General features: G+C 44.9%; 2 protein-coding genes across 3 annotated transcripts in view; both read left to right on the top strand.

Annotated features, from left to right (window-relative positions):
- Nucleotides 1–22,694, top strand: part of SSTR3 (somatostatin receptor 3) — a gene marked incomplete at its 5' end in the record, with an annotated part of 238,607 nt that overhangs the window by 55,507 nt on the left and 160,406 nt on the right. The gene's annotated exons all lie outside the window — the stretch shown is intronic.
- Nucleotides 118–22,479, top strand: IL2RB (interleukin 2 receptor subunit beta). 2 transcript variants are annotated; one of them, XM_081928296.1, is made up of 10 exons: nucleotides 118–186; nucleotides 3,121–3,243; nucleotides 6,418–6,534; nucleotides 8,746–8,819; nucleotides 10,545–10,650; nucleotides 15,252–15,397; nucleotides 16,926–17,097; nucleotides 18,695–18,815; nucleotides 20,119–20,203; nucleotides 21,149–22,479. In XM_081928296.1, the coding sequence occupies exons 1-10, from the start codon at nucleotides 153–155 to the stop codon at nucleotides 21,944–21,946; spliced, it is 1,776 nt and encodes a 591-aa protein (XP_081784422.1). In that variant the 5' UTR covers nucleotides 118–152; the 3' UTR covers nucleotides 21,947–22,479. The 2 variants fall into 2 exon arrangements, with proteins under 2 accessions (XP_081784422.1, XP_081784423.1); XM_081928297.1 differs by having other exon boundaries at nucleotides 168–412.

Below are 22,694 nucleotides of genomic sequence, written 5' to 3' on the forward strand. Positions count from 1 at the left end.
CTACTCTATGCTCGACACTTTTTGACACTCGATTCCCCACCCGTACACATCACCTTTATGAATCAGGAAGTGGGATGTGGTGTGGTCTGGGGCTTTCTCACTGTTGGCCTTGCGAGCCCTATTGATACTTCGGGGCCTCATCTCGCTCTGAGATGGCAAAGGAGCTGCAGTTTCCTGTGTCAGAGAGTAAGTACCAGAAATGAGTGAGTATGAGAGGGAGCTAGTTCGCTGTCTGCTGAGAACTCGCGCCTTTCCGATGCCATCAACGGTCTACTCTGTAGGGTAGGGGTCTCACTGCAGCAGGCTGAATTCCAGACCAGCTGTCCTCATATACTGGGCAATCAGCCTTTGGCATGGCAGCTCCAACCTGACTCATGAGACTGCGAGACGAAGAGCACCAGTTTGCAGCCAGGTAAAGTACATAGGTATTAAACAGTTCTCTGCATAGGGATGACTTAAAGAGAGAAAAGCTTTTCAAGTGAGCTTTTGATCTGACAGGTTCAGCATGACTGAGAGTGCTTGTTTAATTATTGTGGCAATGCACAAAAGGAGACCTGCCATGCATTTGGTCCCATCTCCAAAGGTTCTTAACTTCATGGGACCCCTGCAAAGACCTAGGTCCCCCACTCACTAGTGGGTAAACCTCATTGAGTAAATAATATGTACGATTGTGCTGCACATCCCATTGGAAACACTGAGGCTTAAGCTAACCAAAATTCATTTTTATCCATTTATTTCAAGGGGACTTAGTCACAACTTTGACTGAATACCAGCTGGGTAGATGAATGCTCCAGCTTCCTGACATACTGTGGCTGAATTCTTGGGGATAATTTTCACCCCCTTTCTTGCTAATGTAGAGTGACCACTTACACATCACCAAAAAAAGAAAAGAGGATACAGATTTATAATTTAATTTAGATGTATAATTTATATACAGTGCTATTTTTCTAGAAAAGAGGTGCTGGAACTCACCTTGAACTCCTCCCTTGTTTTCTTATAACGGCAATGGTACCTAGCTGAGAGGTGCCGTAACTGAGTTCTGGCTGAAGAAAAGCCCTGTTTATATGTATAAATGGAGATTCAGAAATATGATAATCTAATACATCTCACCATAGCTTGGAGGACTATGTCCAGGTGACCTGTATGCTTGCTCAGTCTGCTGCCCATGTGCCAACTGCGTTGCTATCTTAGTTGGCTAGGGTGTGGTGCGGTTAATGCCAAGGTTGCAGGTTCGATTCTCATATGAGACAACTACATATTCCTCCATTGCAGGAGATTGGGTTAGATGATCCTCAGGGTCCCTTCCAACTCTACAATTCTATAATTCTATGATCAAGGCTGTTGTTCTCTCTTCTTATGCTTCTTTATCTTTAAGCTTGACTTGGACCAGACAGCCCTACAAACAGGGGGTTGTCTTCTGAAGTTCTTCCAATGAAGGACTCACCTTTGTAAAGTAAGAACACATTGTCACCCTATCAGAATGACTTGAGGCTTCAAAAACAAATGACAGCACAAGCCTGTGAATGCTTGTTTGGAAGGAAACCCAACTAAAGGCCTCTGCTCCCATATACACGTGCATAGACTTTGATAAACTCATAGAGGATAAATCTATTCATGTCTGTTACACATCTTGGCAAACAATGGCTTTTTTGGGGTTCAGAAGCAGTATGGTCGCCAGGTGCTGGGAACAAATGGTGGAATATCGCCAACTCCAGCATGCCCTGCTTATCTGGCTGGTCACTTCTAAAGGAAGGAGGCTAGGCTAGGCTAGACCTTTGTGTGATCTAGGAACTCAGCTCTTATATTCTGATTCTTATCTTTTTGGAATCAGTGCTCATTTTACAAGTCAGCCATGGGCTCAGTTCTTCGAGGAACATCAGTTTTATTCACACCTCTCATCTCTTCATAAAACAAATTCTACTAATGCTTGTGGGTATCATGCTTTCATGTAAATGGTAGGACATATGTAGAAATAAATTATAATGCATTATAATTGTAATGGATATTATAATGGGTTGGGGGGCTTCTGAATGATCTCTCAATAATTCTACTCCCACCACCCCGACCTATGAAACTGGTTGTAAAAAGAGATGGTTAAGGAGGTCAAACCAATTCATCCAGGTTAGCCTTGTAGATTCCATTTTGTTGGAATGATGGGCTTTTGAGTAACTAAGGAGATGGCCAAGGGTAGGTGATTTGTTGCCCTGTAAACAAATGGTAAGAGATGCTTTAAGAAAGGATCGCCTGGCTGGATATTATGTCAACAGATCAGTGTTTGTGAATGAAAGAAATACACTGGAGTCCTGGACCTAAGTCCAAAAGGGACACAGACATGACTTGCTCCCTGTGAGAATACAGAGAATACAGCTCTTAGCAGTGTTGAACCAGTCATTCTGAGTCAGCCTTTGATCGTGAAATCTTCCACTGCAAGTTTAAATATCATCACTGTTGATTAGTTTGTAATTACTGAGAAATGCAACCAGGAAAGGAGATATATGAACATCAGCCTAATTGATGGGGTAATGTCATCTTCTTATATACTGGGGTCAAGGGAAAACCCAAGGAAAGCATGGGCCATAGTATTTCCTGTTTCACATCTGTTTAACGTGTGTGTATGTGTGTGTCAGGCTCCTTACACAGAGAATAGAGCTGCACCAAGACATTTTGTTGCCCGAGGCAAAGAGCAGACTGACGCTGCCACCTCATTCAATTTAGAGAAGGGAACTGGACTGGCAGATAAATCTTACTTCTACACCGACAGTGGAACAGCCAGCAGAGCTGAAAAGGCTGAGTAGAGTCCCAGCTCTGATCTTCAACAGAGGGGAATGGACAGGGGATTAAGGAGGAATAGCCAGGAGGGCTGTGGCCCCCTAGCACCTGCCACCTGAGGCAATTGCCTCATGCTGCCTAATGGTAGGACTGGTCCCTAGCAAATAAACATGCAGGGCTTGTTCTCAGTCAGAACTCACCAGAACTCAGTTTCGGCACCTCTCAGGTGGGTGCCATTGCAACTCTAAGAGAATGAGGAAGGTGTTCATGGTGAGTTCTAGAAAAATAGCACTGGGAATATGTGTGCTTGCTGTTGAGACTCCATCTTGATTGCCACTTTTTATCCACCAGTGTTTCACTCTGCAGTCATGAAGACCAGCCCTCCAGCACTGCTCTACATTCTGTCAATCTTGATGGCATTCACCGATATGTCTGCACCATGTTGGCAGCCTGCCCCATCTGGGCCTTCTCCAGGTAAGCAGCAGTGACACTGATGTTGGAAGAATGGCTCTGCCTCACTACAACAGCTTCTACTATGTTCCCCCATAAATCCATTTCACATTAAGCTACTGTTATGTACTGAAGCAGGGGGATACTGTAGATAGTTTTCACTCAGGTCCACATATGCAAATAAGGGATTGAAAATGATGTTCAGTGATTGGATAGTTACAGAAAATGGTTACTGTTGCATTCTAGTGGTGCTCTATATAAGCAAGCTGGTTGAACCCTTCAGTTCAGTTCTGTTCTGGCCTGTGAATAAACAAGAGCTGTTTGAAGAATCACTGTGTCGGCTGGTATGTTCACCCACAACTTAACAGCTACAAATGTTTAAAAACAAAACACAACATTTTTAAAAATTTAACTAGCTATAGAACATGTATTTTCTCTCAAAATATACATTTCAAAACCTATTTTGATATCCCTTTTTGAACTGAAAACTGAGTTGCAGCCTTCAGAAAAGTGAGCTGGATAGCTTTATTCCAATCCACACGCTGGCCAGGGAAATGAGGATCAGAGTGATTTGTATCAGAATATGCAAAGAGTGGTTTCTTTAGGTTTCCCCAAATGTGCCAGAAAGCAGGCCCCGAAATTCTCTGCCATGCACTGAAGTTCCACAGCAGGAGTTCTTCAGCAGTCCAGTTAATGTGGGAAGGGTTTCCTTGAAGATGGAAAAGCCCCAAACACCCCACCATAGTAATAAAATTCGTTGCAAAGGCCTTTGCAAACATCACTTAATTCATTCTGCAGAATTAACAACTGACAAAATATGATGTACATCAATAGCATTCAAAAATACGTCATTGATAAAATCCATATCTACTATATTCACTGCTCATGTAACTCAACTCCCTAAAAGCCATTAATAAAATGCATTTTTTAAAATGTGCATGTGATTTCTTGGCACCTGTGACAAATGACAGCACCATATAATAAGCTCTATAAAACTGGTTTATCTAATACTCACTCTGTCACAATCTTGTTAGATGTTTGATCCTCCCATTGTAGAAAGATGAATGCTAACCATTTTTCTCATGGGTCAGCATATAACGGGCAGAATAATAAACTGTGAGTTGTATCACCATATAATATAATTGGAGCCAAAGTAACATTTGGGCTTCTGTTGTGGCATGCATATATTATCTCCCTTGCAAGATACATGAATGGAATTATTTTGAAGACAAGTCCTGTGAACACCCTAAGTAATTAGAGGAAGGTTACTGTCTGAGTATAATGTGCCCTCATATACAGCCCCTCCAGGCTTGTGTGGGGTTTTGCAGATGTATGTTGCAAAATGTCATTGACACAATAATATTGCATTAGTGCTGGCATTATGTAGAACCGTCCACACATCATTCCAATTTATTCGTTTTTGTTCAACACTTCCCTAGGGTTACCACATCTGGAAGGTCCCTCTTGTGCTATAGTGTGACTCTCTTGGCTGTGTGTATATGAATAAAAGCCAGACTCCTCTTGCAGCTGGAGTTGGGAATACGTAGAGGCCTGATATGCTCTCTGTGAGAATCCAAAGCAGTAGCTTTGGTGACCTTCAGAACCCTAATGGGGGACCGAGAGCTGTGTGTTGCTCAGCTTGTGTGTGTGTGTGTACCATGAAGAGGCCACAAGCTCCCAAGGAAACCATACCCAAGATTTGCACAGAGACCCTGACGTCCATTACTGCTTAGAGATTGGGGTGCATGTAGCACCATATCATAAAGAGATGAAATTGTTGTACATGTCTCTGACAAGCCCTTTTGAGAATCATATTGTTGCACACCACCCCAATCTGTGAGCAGTGTGCTCACCCAGAGTTTGTGTTTCTTCTTGGATTGAGGCTTAGTGGAGACTGTGTTGTCTTTATGATATATGGTTTATTTGCACAAATATACAATCTGAACCTATGATGGAAGGGTCTCATAGCATTAGCTCCCCCAGTGGTGGAGCCCCAGTGCAGGGGACGTGGTCTGCCCCAGGTGTCATCACGGGGGGGGGGTGACAAAATGAGGGGTTTTTTTTTAAAAAAAATGGGCTCACGAACGTTTTTAGGAGCGACATGGTGGCTTAGGCGCCTGCAGGTTCCGTGCTGTCTGAAACAGCAGTGTGGGACTTGCATCTGCCTACTGCATCTCCCTCAGCCATCCTACAGCTGAGGGGAAGCTGGCAGAGAGGCTCCACCCGTCAGAGAGGCTCACCCCGCCCCCATGGGTGGATCACCCCACCTCCATGGGCATGGATCGCCTGGCCCCCAGCTACAGGACATGCCCCTGAACCAGGCACCCAAGAGGCTAGCTACGCCACTCAGCACCACCAGAGAGTCTTGTTTCTCCCATAGCTGAGGCCTTGGATTCAAACAGAAATCAAATGTTGCTCAGGCTTGCTGCTTTGCTTCTAGCTCACATCACTGCCACTCAGTTCCAGACTCTGGCTTCATCTTTCTCTGAGGAGGAGAAGAAGAAGAAGAGTTTGGATTTGATATCCCGCTTTATCACTACCCAAAGGAGTCTCAAAGCAGCTAACATTCTCCTTTCCCTTCCTCCCCCACAACAAACACTCTGTGAGGTGAGTGGGGCTGAGAGACTTCAGAGAAGTGTGACTAGCCCAAGGTCACCCAACAGCTGCATGTGGAGGAGCGGAGACGCGAACCCGGTTCACCAGAATATGAGACTACCGCTCCTAACCACTACACCACACTGGCTCCCGCCAGTGTTGAAGGAGGGACCCCACCCATTTGCCATTTCATACAGAACTCCTTTCCTTTGTTTCCCTGAATGGCCCATAACCCAGGCTATCACCCCAACAGGAAGCTAGCCTGGCTATATTTTAACACCAGGGGTTAGGAGGGCCTCTACATACAGCCTACTTCCTCCTCCCCCCAAACCCCTTCCCCTTATAACAACATTAAAAACAGTTTTCAGTGGGCAAAGAAAATGGAATTCTGGTTGGAAAAGATGGTGCCCTTGCCTGTATTCAAGGTCCAGGTGGGCCACAAAGGTCAGCCAAAGGCAAATGGGATGCCCCAAAATGAAAGTAATTCTCTGAGCTTGTGTGAAACCATTCTTATACTTCCCAAACAGAATAACCTATCTTAGTATTTTTCACAGAGCATCAAATGAAACTCCGTGCTATTTAGCCTCACCTTTTCATTAACAGATTCCTCGAGTCTCAGTTGCTTTTATGACTCAGTGGAGATTCTCTCTTGCACTTGGACCCCGATGAAAAATATCACTGAAGCACAATGTCAGCTCGAGGTTCGACTTGAGTCAACGTGAGTAATGAGTGAAATATATTTATGAATAATAAAGAACAGCCTTGTTGTTCTATCAGGACTATTGTCCTCTCTTCGGTCTTGTTTTTAAGGATCATATGCTGCCTTGTAGCTCATGCCCCATCTGCACTATGCATTTAAAACAGTATCCTAGCACTCTAAACTTTCCCCAAGCAATTTTGGGTTCTGTGATTTTTAAAGGGTGCTGAGAGTTGTTAGGAGACTCCTATTCCTATTCCTCTTACAGGGACGCAGGTGGCGCTGTAGTCTAAACCACTAAGCCTCTTGGGCTTGCCGATCAGAAAGTTGGCGATTCAAATCCCTGTGACGGGGTGAGCTCCCATTGCTCTGTCCCAGCTCCTGCCCACTTAACAGTTCGGAAGCATGCCAAAAAGTGCAAGTAGATAAATAGGTACTGCTTCGGCAGGAAGATAAACGGTGTCTCCGTGCGCTGCTCTGGTTTCGGAGTTCCATTGCGTCAGAAGCAGCTTAGTCATGCTGGCCACATGACCCAGAAAAACTGTCTGCGGACAAACACCAGCTCCCTCGGCCTGGAAAGCGAGATGAGTGCCGCAACCCCAGAGTCATCTGCAATTGGACTTAACTGTCGGGGCAGTGACGGAGGAACCCTCTCTGGCACCCGGGCCGGCACAGCCCGTACGGACTGCACATGTGTGCAGTGGCTGTACAGGCTGCCGCACGAGCGGCATCCCGTATGGACTGCGCATGTGCAGCAGCCCATACAATCACCATGTGAGAGCAGCAGCCGGTACGGATGCCCATATGGACAGTGCACAAGAGCGGCAGCCTGTATGGATGCCGCACAAGCGGCGCTCGTACGGACTGCGGGCGCCCTCAGCCACTCAACAGAGGCAAGGGCCATCTTGTCACCCCTCCCAGAGTGGCATCCGGGACGGCCCACAAACTCCGCCCCCCTTCCTACACCACTGGTCAGGGGTCCTTTACCTTTTTTTATTCCTCTTACAGAGCTACAGTGGCTTAACAATTGATCCCTCTTCCCAGGGAACTCTGGGGATTTTAGTTCTGTGAGGGGAATCCTACCAATTCTCAGCACCCTTAACAAACTACAGTTCCCAGGATTCTTTGGGGGAAACTACGACTGTTCAAACTAATATGATACTGCTTTAAATGTGTGGTGCAGATAGAGCCAAAGAAGACTGCTATTGCAAAGAATATTTACAGTATGTTTGCCTCTGAAAGTTATTGCAGTATTCTATGCTACTCCACCTATTTGAGGAAATGTTCCAGCTTGTTTTGAATATCCCTTATCATTTGCTCTGTGCTTTTAGTACTTTTAAGGACAGCTGGAATCTGGAAAAGCATACTGGGAGATAGCAGCTCCTCCCTAACCTCTAAGAATTCATTTAGCACTTGACTTGGTTCATCACACATAATGGTTTATTGCCTGACAACAAGAGCATGTCAAGGCTTGCATATGTGAGCAAGCCATAGCAGGAATGGCTTGGTTGCTATGATTCATGTCTTGGTTAACCTCGCGATTGGGCTACTGCAATGCACAATGCCCTGCCTTACAACAACAACAACAACAACAATTTATTTATACCCCACCCATCTGGCTGAGTTTCCCCAGCCACTCTGGGTGGCTCCCAATCAAGTGTTAAAAACAAAACAGCATTAAATATTAAAAACTTCACTAAACAGGGCTGCCTTCAGATGTCTTTTAAAGATAGGATAGCTGCTTATTTCCTTCACATCTGAAGGGAGGGCGTTCCACAGGGCGGGCACCACTACCGAGAAGGCCCTCTGCCTGGTTCCCTGTAACCTCACTTCTCGCAATGAGGGAACCGCCAGAAGGCCCTCGGCGCTGGATCTCAGTGTCCGGGCTGAACGATGGGGGTGGAGACGCTCCTTCAGGTATACAGGACCGAGGCCATTTAGGGCTTTAAAGGTCAGCACCAACACTTTGAATTGTGCTTGGAAACGTACTGGAAGCAAATGCAGATCTCTCAGGACCAGTGTTATGGAGTCCCGGCAGCCAGTCCCAGTCACCAGTCTAGCTGCCGCATTCTGGATTAATTGCAGTTTCCGGGTCACCTTCAAAGGTAGCCCCACATAGAGTGCATTGCAGTAGTCCAAGTGGGAGATAACTAGAATGTATGAAACAGCCACCAAACATGAAGCTTGAGGAGCAGAGCACCTCACAGGAATTGTTTCTTACAGGTACAAAGGACCTGACAGGTACAAAGGACCGGAGACATGTCAGCTGCAAGGTATAGCCAACAGGAGCTGTGAGCTGAACGTTTTGGTGGGTAATCTAATAAGAAAATGCTAGCTAACGAGGAGAAGCTGTTTGTTGCTCTCATTATAATTGTTTGAAAATACATTTGCTGCAATAATTTAGAATTTCAAGTGCCCCTAGATCAGGGGTCAGCAAACTTTTTCAGCAGGGGGCCGGTCCACTGTCCCTCAGACCTTGGGGGGGGGCGGACTATATTTTGAATTCCTATGCCCCACAAATAACCCAGAGGTGCATTTTAAATAAAAGGACACATTCTACTCATGTAAAAACACGCTGTTTCCCAGACTGTCTGTGGGCCGAATTTAGAAAGCAATTGGGCCAGATCCGGCCCCCCGGGCCTTAGTTTGCCTACCCATGCCCTAGATCCGGAATAGGCAAACTTGGCCCTCCAGATGTTTTGAGACTACAACTCCCATCATCCCTAGCTAACAGGACCAGTGGTCAGGGATGATGGGAGTTGTAGTCCCAAAACATCTGGAGGGTCGGGTTTGTCTATGCCTGCCCTAGATTCTGCTACAATTTTAGTCTGTTTTCCCTTTGTGAGCAGCTGTGCCATAAAGTTGAAATTTCTGCCCCAGCAGCAGAGAATAGCTCAAAATTATTTACTGTTAGGATGTAGGGAACCAGAGGTTATACCACCATTACTCCTCTCTCCATGTTGTTTTGGTTATCTCCTTCTTCCTTGGAAGGGTGAGGAAAAAGGGGCAGCATTCCTCTGATATTCCTCCTACATCAGGTGCAGGGAACCTCTGGCTCTCCAGATGTTTCCAAACTGCAAAACCCATCATCCCTGGCCATTGGTCATGCTTGGTGAGGCTGATGGGAGTTGTAGTTTAGCAACATCAGGAGTGCCAAAGATTCCCCACAGCTGCCTCACACCATTCTTCTATGGATATATCTCTACAGCCTGAAAACTAATCTAATAGCCCTAGGATATGTGTTTTATTTTTTATTTATCTGTTACATTCATACGCTGGCTTTCTGCAATGAGAGTGGTCCTTAAGGGGCCTTACAATCACAATCCATAAAATTACTAAAGAGTACAAAGTGTTTAATGTCATAATAAAGCAACTCACCATTGAATGATGATGATGATGATTAACTTCATGATGAACCTAATTTGCCCTTTCCAAAATAATGCACAAACTGAAATGGGACAGCTCACCTGGTTAGAGCATGGTGCTGGTAATCCCCAGGTTGCAGGCTCGATCCCAATATGGGACATATGCATATTTCTGCATTGGATGGGGTTGGACTAGATGATCCTGAGGGTCACTTCCAGCTCTAAAATTCTTTGATTCTATACATGTATTCATGAAAATTACATTATATTATAGGAAACTGCTTTGTAAATATGTGCATGTTAGGCAAAATTACGTATTAAAATGTGTGTCTTAGGATAAATTCACACTAAAGTGCTGATTAATTTTCATGAAGGCTTTTTTGGGGGTGGGGAGGAAAGCGATATGGAAATGTGGAGAAATGAACTGGGAAAGTGAAAAACAGAGAGAGAGAAACCAAAACTGACACGTTCACCCATTGCTACTTCCAGTTACAATTTGTGAAGCTGGGTGGTGGGGCTGAGCAGGTGTGGCACAGCTGTCAGGAATTTTTGACTCACCAGCTGATGGGTTCAGATTATAGATACTAGCCTTTCCAACTATTATTTCCAACATCCCTAATGATAGTATAACTGATCATGACCACAATAATGCTTTTATTTGTCTTCAGAAATTTGACATGACCATTACACACGCTATTCTTGTGGAAGTGTATTGCCATACTGGGCAGAACTGGACGTGGATGCAGAATCAAAGGATGTGTCCTTTTCAGAACCGTGAGTTTAAAGTGCCTACATTTCTTGATGCGATGCACTGTGCTATCTTTTTGGACCATATAACAAGGTTCCTTCCAGATGTTGCTGGACTACAGCTCCCCTCGTCCCATGCTAGCTCAGATGGGAGTTTGAGTCCATCAACATCTAGAGGGTACCATGTTGACTACTCTGATACCATGCCTTTACCTATTCACTGCACCTGAGCTCCCATTTGACAGCTTCTACACAGCCAGTTTGTTGTTCAGCTGTGGATAATAGGACATGAGTTCATCTCAGGGGAAATAATCTTTCCTGGATGGAAGCCATTGTGATGCTTCCACAATCCATTGTAATGCACAGGCACCCACTGGGCAGCTATAACCCCAAACTGTCCTTGAAACCCAATCCCAAATATATATTCACACACGCAACCAAGGCTGTGCCCTGCCTTGGTTCACATGATCAAATCTGGGGATTGAGCTCTATGCATCTACCCTCAGCCCCTTTGCTCCAGCTTTGATCCTCCTTTGCACAGACCAGAAACCATGGTTACATGAAAACTGGGAACTATGGTTAATGGCTTCCAAATAATCCAGATCTAGAAACCAGCTTTGTACCAGGGTACAAAAGTTGGTTTCCAAATTCTGGCTTGTTTAGAAGCCAATAGCCGTACTTCTCCAATTAGCACATAACAAGAAGCCATTGTTTTACTGCAGGTTCTGGGTTTGTTTCATTACTTGGATGGTGGAAGGAGTAAAGTGGCAGCAACTGGACTATGTGTGGGTGCAAGTTAGTTGTGCAGATCCCTGTAGAAGGGCTGTAACCCATTGGTATAGCATAGACCTTGGATGCAGAAGGTCACATCTCCAAATAGAACTAGGAGAGACACTTGCCTGAAAGCCAAACCACTGCCAATCAATGTGGAAAATACTGAACTAAGTGGACCAATGGTCTATCTCAGAATAAGGCTGCTCTCTGTGTTCCTGTATTATTAAATCAGGATTTGATTGTGTGAATGCAGTTGCTGTTTGTGTACCTTCATAAGGAGAAAGACACTTGGCAAGGAACAGCCCCATGCACCTAAACCCTAATGATCGATGAATCATTAGCATCATAGAATTTTAGAGTTGGAAAGGACCCAGAAGACCATCTCATCCAACCTCCTGCAATGGAGGAATCACAACTAAAGACCCCATGGCAGATGGCCACCCCTCCTCTGTTTAAAAGCCTCCAATGAACAAGAGTCCACCACCTTCCAAGTAGCACCAAAATAAGGTTGCAAAAAAGAGATGCTTTATTTGTAACTAACTTGACATTAGCCGTCATCAAGGTCAGGAAAGGACAATGTGTGTGTACCAAGTCCATATAACTTAGAATGGGCCAAAGATAAGAGTAGGGCTGAGCCCAACCACATCTTCCCTCTTCTCATTTCATGTAGTATCTTATCCTGCCATCAGATCTCCTGTTCTTGGGCGTCAAACTGACAGTAAATGAGACAGACAAGATACTATGGCCAGGGTGGAGGAACTTCTGATTATCAGCCACAACAAACCCAATAAACTTACTCCTGTTATGGCTGTGACTCCTTTAAGATGGACTCCACTGGCCCCTAGACATGCAACAACAAGCGTTCAACTCTTTCATTTCCTAGGTGGGCAGGGCTCTTTTGCCAAAGAATATGTAGTTATTTGCCCTGGTGGCTATGTTCTATGCCCACTGTCAATGGACGTAATGCCTCTGAATACCAGCTGCTGGAAGCCACAGGAGGGGAGGGTGCTCTTCTGCTCAGGTTTTGCTTTTGGGCTTCCCACAGGCATCTGGTTGGCCACTGTAAAAATAGGATGCAGTACTAGATGGAGTAGTGGCCTGATTCAGCAGGACTTTTCTTATGTTTAACTCTACACATTTTATTGGTGTTTTTCTTTATCTCATTGTAATTCTATCTGATGTCCACCACCCTGCTGTGTTTTTAAAAAAATAAAAATGTGCTCTATAAATTATTTTCATAAATAAACATTAAGTCAAAAGGGAGAGCAATGTAAATGGTAAACGTCTCTCTCTACCACCCCCTTCCCCTATAGCTGTTACAGCTGTGACTCCTGCAAAGGGACCCACCCCCAACAGAAACAGAGGGAGTGTGGCATTCGTTCCTGACTGTACAGCAACAAACACTTGGTTATTTCAGTTCCCCTACCTGCAAAGAGGGGACACGGGTGGCACTGTGGGTAAAACCTCAGCGCCTAGGACTTGCCGACCGTCAGGTCAGCGGTTCGAATCCCCGCGGCGGGGTGTGCTCCCGTTGCTCGGTCCCAGTGCCTGCCAACCTAGCAGTTCGAAAGCACCCCCGGGTGCAAGTAGATCAATAGGGACCGCTTACTAGCGGGAAGGTAAACGGCGTTTCCGTGTGCTGCGCTGGCTCGTGACCCGGAAGTGTCTGTGGACAGCGCTGGCCCCCGGCCTCTTAAGTGAGATGGGCGCACAACCCTAGAGTTGGACACGACTGGCCCGTATGGGCAGGGGTACCTTTACCTTTACCTTTACCTGCAAAGATGTTCCATTTATTGTTCCTCCAGTAGTGAGTGAAAGGTGTAAGTTAGATGGGAGGACAATGTGGTTTGTCTCACTGCAGGCATTGTAGCTGTGATCAGGGGCGGGGAAAGGGGGTGCAGTAGGGGCAGTTCTCTCTGGGTGTCACCAATGAGGGGCATGGCAAAATGCCGGGTGGCACTCACCGTGGGACCACGTCCTGGGAGAGACGTAGTGGCTTGGGCGAGCGCAGGCTCCCCGCTGCCCAAATGGTCCGCCCGCCCCCTGCCCCTCAGCTGTAGGGCGGCAGAGTGGGAGGAGGCCCCTTGGGGGCCCTGCGGAGTGCCCTGCCCTGGTTCACTCCTCCCCACAGGCAGCTGGCCCCACCTGGGCTTGCTCCACCACTGGCTGTGATTTTCTATCTGTGAGACAGTCATGCAGAGAAGAGTGGAACAAGGCCGTTTTCACTGAGAGATTGAAGCTTACTGCTACAACAGACTGTGCTACAAGGATTGGGAAACTGTGGACTCCAACCTCCATCATCCCAAGCCAAGATAGCCAATGACTGAGTATTGTGAATATTGTAACTTAACAACATATGGAATGTCGTAGGTTCATTCAGTTCAGCTTGCATTTTAATGCAAGCCTACCGAAAACAAGGGAAGTAATAGTATCGTTCTATCCTGCCTTAGACCACACCTGGAGTACTGTGTCTAGTTTTGGGCGCCACCATTTATGAGGGATATTGACATGTTTGAACATCTACAGAGGAGGGCAACCAAGATTATAAAGGGTCTAGAAACCAAGACTTGTGAGGGAGGTTGAGGGAGCTGAGTATGTTTAGCCTGGGAAAGAGGAGACTGAGAGGGGAGCCATTTTAAAATATCTACAGGGTGTCACATGGAGGATGGAGCAAGCTTGTCTTCTCATTTCTTCAGGAGCTAGGACTTGAATCAGTGGCTTCAAGTTACAAGAAAGGTGATTCCGAATAAACATAGGAGGAACTTTCTGATGGTATGAGCTGTTGGACAGTAGAATGGACTCCCATGGGAGGAGGTGGACTCTCCTTCCATGGAGGTCTTTAAGCAAAGGTTGAATGGTCATCTGTCATGTATGATCTAGTTGAGAGTCATGAATTGTAGGAGATTGGACTAGTTGACCCAGAGGTCCCTTCTAACTCCACAATTCTATGCTTCTATGATTCTGTGTAGCAAACCTTAGAAATCTGTACTTCTCCACATTTTGAGATACAGTTCTCAACCCCCTAGAAATGCATTAAGCTGTGTATATTAGTAGGAAAGGTGCATAAAAACACATTAAAAAGAGAATATTTTATAGTCTTAGCAAACTGCTTTAAGGTTTCATTTACAGTTAAGTGATATACAATTTTTTCTTAAATTGCATGCGTGTTTGAAAATAACACAAAATGCATTGCACTAGGGGAAACTGCAAAAATGTATGTATTAGGGAAAATTGTATGTGGCAATGCGTACTGTATCGTAGGAGAAATGCACACTTAATTGCTAGCAGATTTTCGTGAGGAGGATTTTTTTTCTAATGCAAATTGACGTGGAACTGTTTTGAGCTGAGTTGAAGATTAGAAAAAGGAGAAACTGAGAAGAACTGAAATTGAAAGATTCATCCGTCGCTATCTTAGGCTAAGGCACACAGCAAAGGCTTAAAATGCTGCATTTCGTGTTGTGATTTGCATGCTGTTCTATACACTAGAGAGTCTTCACCTGGTGCACATTACCTGTTGGATTTCCCTGCCCCTGCAGCCCCCTGAACTGTCAATCATGAAGGTGCCATCTGCATGTGTGCAATGCCTGTCTCAAATGCACACACGTCAGCTTAACTGCCAAGCGGGTGTGGCTCAAGTTTTCATTTCAGATCGAAGCTGGTTTCAGAGAAAAGGCACCAAACAACATCGTTTCTCGAGAAGCGACAGGATAGCTCTGTGTTGCGGGTAACTTCATGTGTAGACAGATTCAAAAGTCAGCAGTGGAAGAGCACTGGAACCACAGCAAATGTTAAGGTGTACCCAGCTCAGCAGTTTTGTTGTTAATGTTACCTGCTGGTCCTCTTCTTCTCTTTAGTTCGACTGCGGTCTCCTTGCAACGTCCAAATGGAAAATGACGACAAGCTTTCCTACAATTTAACTTGGAAGCTCTGTGCTCTCTCACATTATTTAGAAAATAAGGTGGAGTACCAAATACGATATAAAAAAATAGATCCTAGCAAGGTGAGTGTGAAGAGACATCTATATGGATGGTAAAGATTTGATCTGGTTTATTCTTTTTCAGTCCACTTTCCTTTTCTTGGACCCAGAAAGCCATTTTAATACAAAATCCAAAACAATAAAGTGATACATTTTAGAGGTGCAGCAGAAATGCTACCTTCTCTTGAGAAAGCAGGGGCACCAACTATACCTTCCACCCCCTCAATATTGGTGGGTAGGGGACTGAACCCCCCAGTTTTGAGGGGGCTGACATCTCCTGCCACAGCCAAGCGCCCTCTGCGTTCCCCAGCCCCTACCTGGGAGATCAGGAGCGGGGTGGGGGCTGGAACGAGCAAAGGCAAAGATCGCCCTCCAGGTGTCCTGCCCCCACCCGGCACATGCTGGGCGACATCATGTGACACGTCACATGGCTGGGCCCCCTCAATGTGGGCGGCAAGTCGGTACCCCTGTGAGAAAGTGAAGTATTTATTGGTTAGCTGCCCATACTTTTTGTATTAGAAGTTAAGTTAGAAGGTCAAAGAAGTCAGGCTCTTGTGCCTCAATCAGTTGATCAACCCTAACAGAACAGATCAGGATAATCACCGAGTGTGTGTCCATATAGAGATTAAGGAATTGTTGGGCAGGTCCCAGTGCAATACCTCAAGGAAGACCTCTCTCCATATGAACCCACCCGGACCCTGAGATCATCATCTGAGGCCCTTCTATGAGTATCTCCTCTTTGAGAGGTCCCGAGGGTGGCAACACAAGAACGGGAGTTTTCTGCAGTGGCTCCCCATTTGTGGAATGCTCTCCCCAGGGAGGTTTGCTTCGCACCTTCATTATACACTTTTAGGTGCCAGGCGAAAACTGTCCCCTTCAACCAGGCTTTGGGCTGATTGACATCCAATGCCCTTTTTTAAATGTGTTGTGGAAGGAGGGGATTATTGGATTGTTGCTGTTTTTATATTTATCATGTATTTTGCAGATTTTATAGTGTAGTTTTATGTTGTGAAGCACCCTGAGATGGACAGATGCTCTACAAATTTAATGTAATAGTAGTAGTAATGGATACAGCATTTGGGACTTCGTCATTTAGAGAAAAGGTGAGCTAGAGGAGATACGGTAGAGGTGTATAAAAACTCTGCTTGGTGCAAAAAAAAAGTGGATTGTGAAAAGTTTCCCTGCCCTCTAATAACATTAGAATTTGGGAGGGAACATCCAATGAAGCTGATTGTTGGAAGATTCATAATTACTCAAGAAAATACTTATTTACAGAGTGCATAATTATACTACAGAATTCAGTCCGAAGTAGTAGTAGTGATGGCCACCAACTTAGATTACTTTAAGGGAGGCTTAGATAAATTCATGGAGGATAAAACAATCAGTGGCTACTACCCAGGAACTACATCCACTGCCAGATGAGAACAGAATGCTGGACTAGATGCGTTCTTCTTATGTTCTTCTAGAGGGCAGCAATGCACAAACATGTTGTGTATAATCAAGGAGTGCACACAGTCTGAAATCATTCCCCATCTTTGACTCCATCTTGCAGGCTTACATAATCGGCTCCAATATTCAGGATCAGAGGTGGATGAAATTTGAGACTCTTTCTCCTGACACAATGTATGAGGCCGCTGTTCGTGTGAAGGTAAAAAAGAGCAAGGCTCTTTACAACAGCACATGGAGCAAATGGAGCATGCCTGTAACATGGACGACCCATAAAGGTAAGGCTCACAGAACAAAACCTGTAGGGTACTCGGAAAAAATGGGTCAGATAAGGACCTCAAAGCCTTTATAAATTTGGGGGGGTGGAATTAGTGTCAAACAGGCTCTGACCATGTAATCAGGGGTGTATCTATGTACTGGAGCATGGGGGGGGGGGAATCTCCAAGAAACTCTGGTTAGATCTACACAGCTGTTTAAAAAACGCTCTGAAAACACTCTGGAAAAAAAACTGTTTTAAAGCTCACAATGTTAAATATTGAGTTGAGATTTCAGCTGTGCAGCGCCATCTGGTGCCACTGTGTTATAACACATTTATAACGTAATTTGACTAATGTAGCTGTCAGTGTAAAAACATCTTGCATTATCAGAGGCCCTTGCACATACAGCCTGCCACTCTAGGAATGAGCAAATCTGGCTATTTTTAGCCTATGTCAATTTCATATGCGATCACGCATAAGTCTGTTCAGTCTCATTTGACTTTAATTTGAATTACTGCATTAAAAAAAAAACCTGCATGAAGATTTACGCTTAAAGGTGTAATTTTATACACTTTTCCCCTTCAAAGTATGCATTTCCAACCCTTTTTTGATCCTCATAGGCTGCAGGCCTGAGCTAGTCTCCCCTTGCTGAAATTAAGTGTATATATACAGTCAGGGGTGATGGGAGTCCAGCAATATTGGCAGGCCACAGGTCCCCCATTGCTATTCTATAGGTACCGTTTTTAGGCCCTTCTCATTTTTTTCCCTTGTTGTACATATCTGCTTTTAATCTGGAAGCCGTCCTGGGACACTGTGTGTGTTCTCAAGGGGAGAGCAACAAAATAGAAGTGCAAATATTATTTACTATTAATTATTCAAGGTAGCACTACAAAAAGTGCTTCAGCCACCCATATATAAGTATTCCCTTCCACTTTTTTTGTTGAATGGAGACCAACACTTGCAGGGGTGCATTGAGTTGCACACCCTTAAATCCATGCACTCCATCTGAGGATGAAAGCTGAGCCAAAATTTCCCAGAAGACATTTTTTATTTTCTTTTTGAAATAATTTTTATTAAATTTCCATTTTAACAACCCAATCAAATCACATTAAGTATTCCAAATTATACAAATACATATCATATAGCCCAAATATTCTGCCAAATTTCAAATTTTAAATTCAGAAAACATTTTTTTTCAGAGGAAAATTCTGAGATTGTGCTCTCTCTTTTCTAACCCCTTAGAGAAAATCATGCCACTTTGCAGAACTTTTTCTGAATGTTCTCCACTGTAGGGGGGGAGTGAATGCCAACCATTCCACCTCCCTTCTTCCCTCACAATTCCCTGGAATGACAATAGTCCAGGACACTCTGGAGGTTGTAGGAAAGAGGCTAGCCTAACAACACAGTTGCAGCACCACGTGCAAAAAGAATCTTAGGAAACAAGCACTGCTAAGAACCAACCCTGAGTTGGTGAATTTCTCCCACACCTGGGGAAATTCTGTATCTCTGCACACCAATAGGGTGGATAATTTTAAGAGGCAATTTATATACACCTGTTCCTTTGGTTCAGGTGGGAATCAACTGTCTTCCATGAATGGCTTATTCCTCCTCTTTGTAGGGGATGCATCGTCTCCAAGTCTGCTCCTGACAGTTCTTCTCACCCTTTTGGGGAGTCTCATCTTTATCTTCCCCTTCTTCGTCGCCATTTTCCTGAGGGGCAAATCACCCACATCAAAACGGTAACAGGGAACAGAGATCTTGCTTCCATACTCTCCCATCCGGGGACACTAACCACGTTTCCTTAGCCAACAGCTAAACTGTGATAATGGTCACTTCTGCATGTGCTGGGAATGAGGTGGTAGAATGGGCTGTAGCTTCTGACTGCAGCTGGAAGATTCCACTTTTAATGATCCTTGATGTAAGCACTTCCTAAGCAGAAAATTAGCTGAGCAAGGAACGGACTCATCTTGAACCTTTCTCCCCTAGGCTTTAGTTTTCTTCGTGCAAGGAGTTTTCTTCTGAAGGGGAATCTTCAGACATGATACCCACACACATACCTGCAGTCTGAAGGAGTACAGTCTGTCTTCTCCACTGCCTCATGTTTCTACCACTGCACTCTGCTGAATGGGCAGAACCAGCCTGGAAAATGACATCAAGGTTTTCTCTGAATTTTTGAGACCTAAGTCAGAAATCTCACATGGTTCCCAGTCATCCAAATCCTCTGTTTCTGTTGTTGTTGCTGAGGAAGAGGGAGAATGATGTGTCCTTAGATTTCATTCATAATAAGGACACGGGTGGCGCTGTGGTCTAAACCACTGAGCCTCTTGGGCTTGCTGATCAGAAGGTCTGTGGTTTGAATCTGCAAAACGGGGTGAGCTCCTGTTGCTCTGTCTGAGCTCCTGCCAACCTAGCAGTTTGAAAGCACACCAGTGCAAGTAGATAAATAGGTACCGCTGTGGCAGGAAAGTAAACTGCGTTTCCATGCACTCTGGTTTCCATCTCGGTGTTCCCTTGCGCCAGAAGCGGTTTAGTCATGCTGGCCACATGACCCAGAAAGCTGTCTGTGGACAAACGCCGGCTCCCTTGGCCTGAGAGCTAAATGAGCATCGCAACCCCATAGTTGCCTTTGACTGGACTTAACTGCCCGGGGTCTCTTGCCTTTCTTTTACCTACTAGGCAGAGGCTTTATGTTGCTGTTAATACCCTTTTTGCAATTGAACAAATTACATTTTGTATTATTTAATTGTTAAATCTGTATACCGCCCTTTACCTGTAGATCTCAGGGTGGTTTACAACGTAAAATTACAATATAAAAAGCCCACTAATAAAAATAAGAACAAAGACAACCTAATAATCCCCCCTTCCACAAAATGTCTAAAAGGGCATCAGATGTCCATCAACCAAAGCCCTGGTTAAAGAGCTGCCAAACATTCACACGACTAGTCCACCACACTCCTCCATTCCTGGCTATGCTTAGTTGTACTGTTGTCCAAACCCATATTCCCTTTGCACCCTTCTCACACTAAGTTCTGTTTGCTTTAGCTTAAGGAAGGTACTGAAGATCCATTTGCCAGACCCTGCTGAGTTCTTCCCATCTCTCACTGCTGTCCATGGAGGAGATATCCAGGTAAGGTGGACTTGGAGGTTGAGGGGGTAAGGAGATGGAGGACAAGACTGCTGCCTGTAATTCGGGATGGATAGTTTTTGCTTATCTTAAGCTTCTCATTTATCCAACCTTAAGTGCAGCTTGCAACATTTCACTTTGCATGTTTTTTTTGTGTGTGGCGCAGCAAAGACTCTCAGTCCCTCCTATTGTAGTATTTGTATTCAATCTGATTTTTGTCTGTCTGAAGGTTGCTATTGGTAAATTTAGACAAGTCATAATACACACAAATATTGCATATCTGTGGTAGGGATTAATCCATCAATTTCATATTTTTTTCACAGTTTCATATTTTTCCATCTTATGTTGAGTTTGCCACATTGGTGCTATTGAAAAAATAGTCATCGCAAAAAAAATACTAATAGTGTGCGTTTCTCCTGATATACTGACGTTTATGTACAATTTCCCTTAATATAGTGTATTTTTGTACACATTATTTGCATGGAGAACTGCATCTCAAAATTCAGAGAAGTGTGAATGTTGAAGGAGGGAGCTGCTTTTCAGCCCACATGTTGTTTCAAGGAAGTGAAAATTTGGTAGAGTCATGTGAAAATTCAAACTGAAACACATTTCCCCCCCTCCAGTTTTAGCCCTTATTGTAAGTAGCATGACCACAGTCGTTGCTATTATTTATTTGTTGACATGTTTTGAAACCACCCTGCATCAGTTAGAAATCAGGGTGTTATACAAAAAGAGATAGCTCACCTGTGAAAATGGGTCCTGCCAACTGGATCCAATTCCCCAGCCCTGGATTATAGATCAGGGGAAGCTATTCTGTATGAGTTCAATTTATTGAACTACGTGAATGGAACACTCGCCAACTTCTGCTTGTTTCTTTGATGGTGGCATTGCAGCTGTTTGAACATTACCCTTTGTTTTCTTTTTGTGCTTCCCCACTAAAACCAACAGAAGTGGCTGTCCTCGCCAGCACCCATGTCTTCCTTCTACCTGGCTGCAGCAGTTCCGGATGTTTCTGTGCTTGAGGTGATGCAGAAAGGCAACCAAGAGCCTTGCCTCCTCCTTCCCAAGGAACATCCAACTAATACGGATGCACCAGAGACTAGTGGACATTCTTCATCCAGCTGCTTTACCAACCGGGGCTATTTTTTCTTCCACACCGATGATTCCCTCGAGATTGAGCCCTGCAAGGTGTATTTCACCTACGACCCACTTACTCAAGAGATCAGTGGCAGTGAGGACAGTGACCCTGACTCCTACAAAGTGCTCCATGAAACTTGGGACAACCGGTCGCCGCCACCTGCCTACAGCATCATGGCAGACCAGGAGAGTGAGTCTTTTCTGCAAGAAGCAAAGGTCCCAAACCAGAAGGTTGGAGGTTGTCCAAGGACTCTTCCATCATCAGAGAGCTTCCCCGTGACATCAGAAGTGAAAGAGGATGAGAACAAAGAAGGGAGTGAGGCCATTGCTCACCCCAACAAATCTCCGGAAAAGTATTCCATGGACTTTTCATGTGTCTGGGAGCCATCTGGCAGCAATACTGATGGAACAGAAGCAATTGGAAGGGTAGACCCTTCTACAGGCTCTGTGGAAGACAATGGGCCTGCATTTCCCCAGCCTATGATTCAGAACTCAGGCCAAGCCAATGATCTCTGCAGAGCTGCATCTTCCAGCCAGGTGCTGAGTTCTTCAGAAGCCTACCTGACCCTGAGGGATCTTCAGGGCCATTATGGCCATCACTCGGTCTGAACTCTGAACCATCCCTGAAAGCAAGAAAGCATCAACACCATCAGTTAAACGTCATCAAAGAAAATGGAAGGGAACATAAGGCTTTTAACAGGCAATGGGACTTACATTTTAACTCTCCTCTCCCCCTCTCAATATGCAATAGTGACCCCCACCCCGTAGTGTTGGGAAGCCAGGAGAGCAACAGAGCCCTTACTGCCTCACTGGATGCTACTGAAATATAAGGAGAGGGTTTTGAGGTGCTGTAAGGGGTGGGTTTAGGGGGGCTAGCTGTAAGGGGGAGGGGGTTGGTGAGTAATAAGGGCGCGGTGAGCAAAGAGGGCAGGGGTACAGCCCCTAGTAACTAATGAAAACGGTAATAGGAACCAGATTTATGACACAGGGTGGGAAGCATATGGCTGCATTTTATCTTGAAAGTAGTTACCCAGAAACTTATAAATGGAGCCCATTGGCATCTGTTAATCCATTTTCTTGAATAAATTCTTGAATTTTGGGAGCAAGTGATATGCCACTGAGGCATGTCTTTCCCACAGAAACCTCTGCTTTCTCCACGTGGTACACCCTACTGTGGATAACATAGACAATGGCATTCTTGTGCCCATTAGGAAGCAAAGATCCTACCTCAGTACAGTGGTACCTTGGTTCTTGAACTCAATCTGTTCTGGAAGTCCTTTTGATTTCCAAAACATTTGCAAACCAAGGTGTGGCGTCTGATTGGCTGATTGGCCCCAGAAACAATGCCGACAGCCAA

This window comes from Podarcis melisellensis, assembly GCF_964234715.1.
Source record: "Podarcis melisellensis genome assembly, chromosome: 10".
NCBI classification, from domain to species: Eukaryota; Metazoa; Chordata; class Lepidosauria; order Squamata; family Lacertidae; genus Podarcis; species Podarcis melisellensis.

Coding starts and splice junctions, on each gene's coding strand:
- IL2RB (XM_081928296.1), top strand. CDS start 153: ATGGCAAAGGAGCTGCAGTTTCCTGTGTCAGAGA. Junction 6,535..8,745: donor GGTTCGACTTGAGTCAACGT/GAGTAATGAGTG, acceptor GGTACAAAGGAC/CTGACAGGTACAAAGGACCG. Junction 10,651..15,251: donor GATGTGTCCTTTTCAGAACC/GTGAGTTTAAAG, acceptor TCTTCTCTTTAG/TTCGACTGCGGTCTCCTTGC.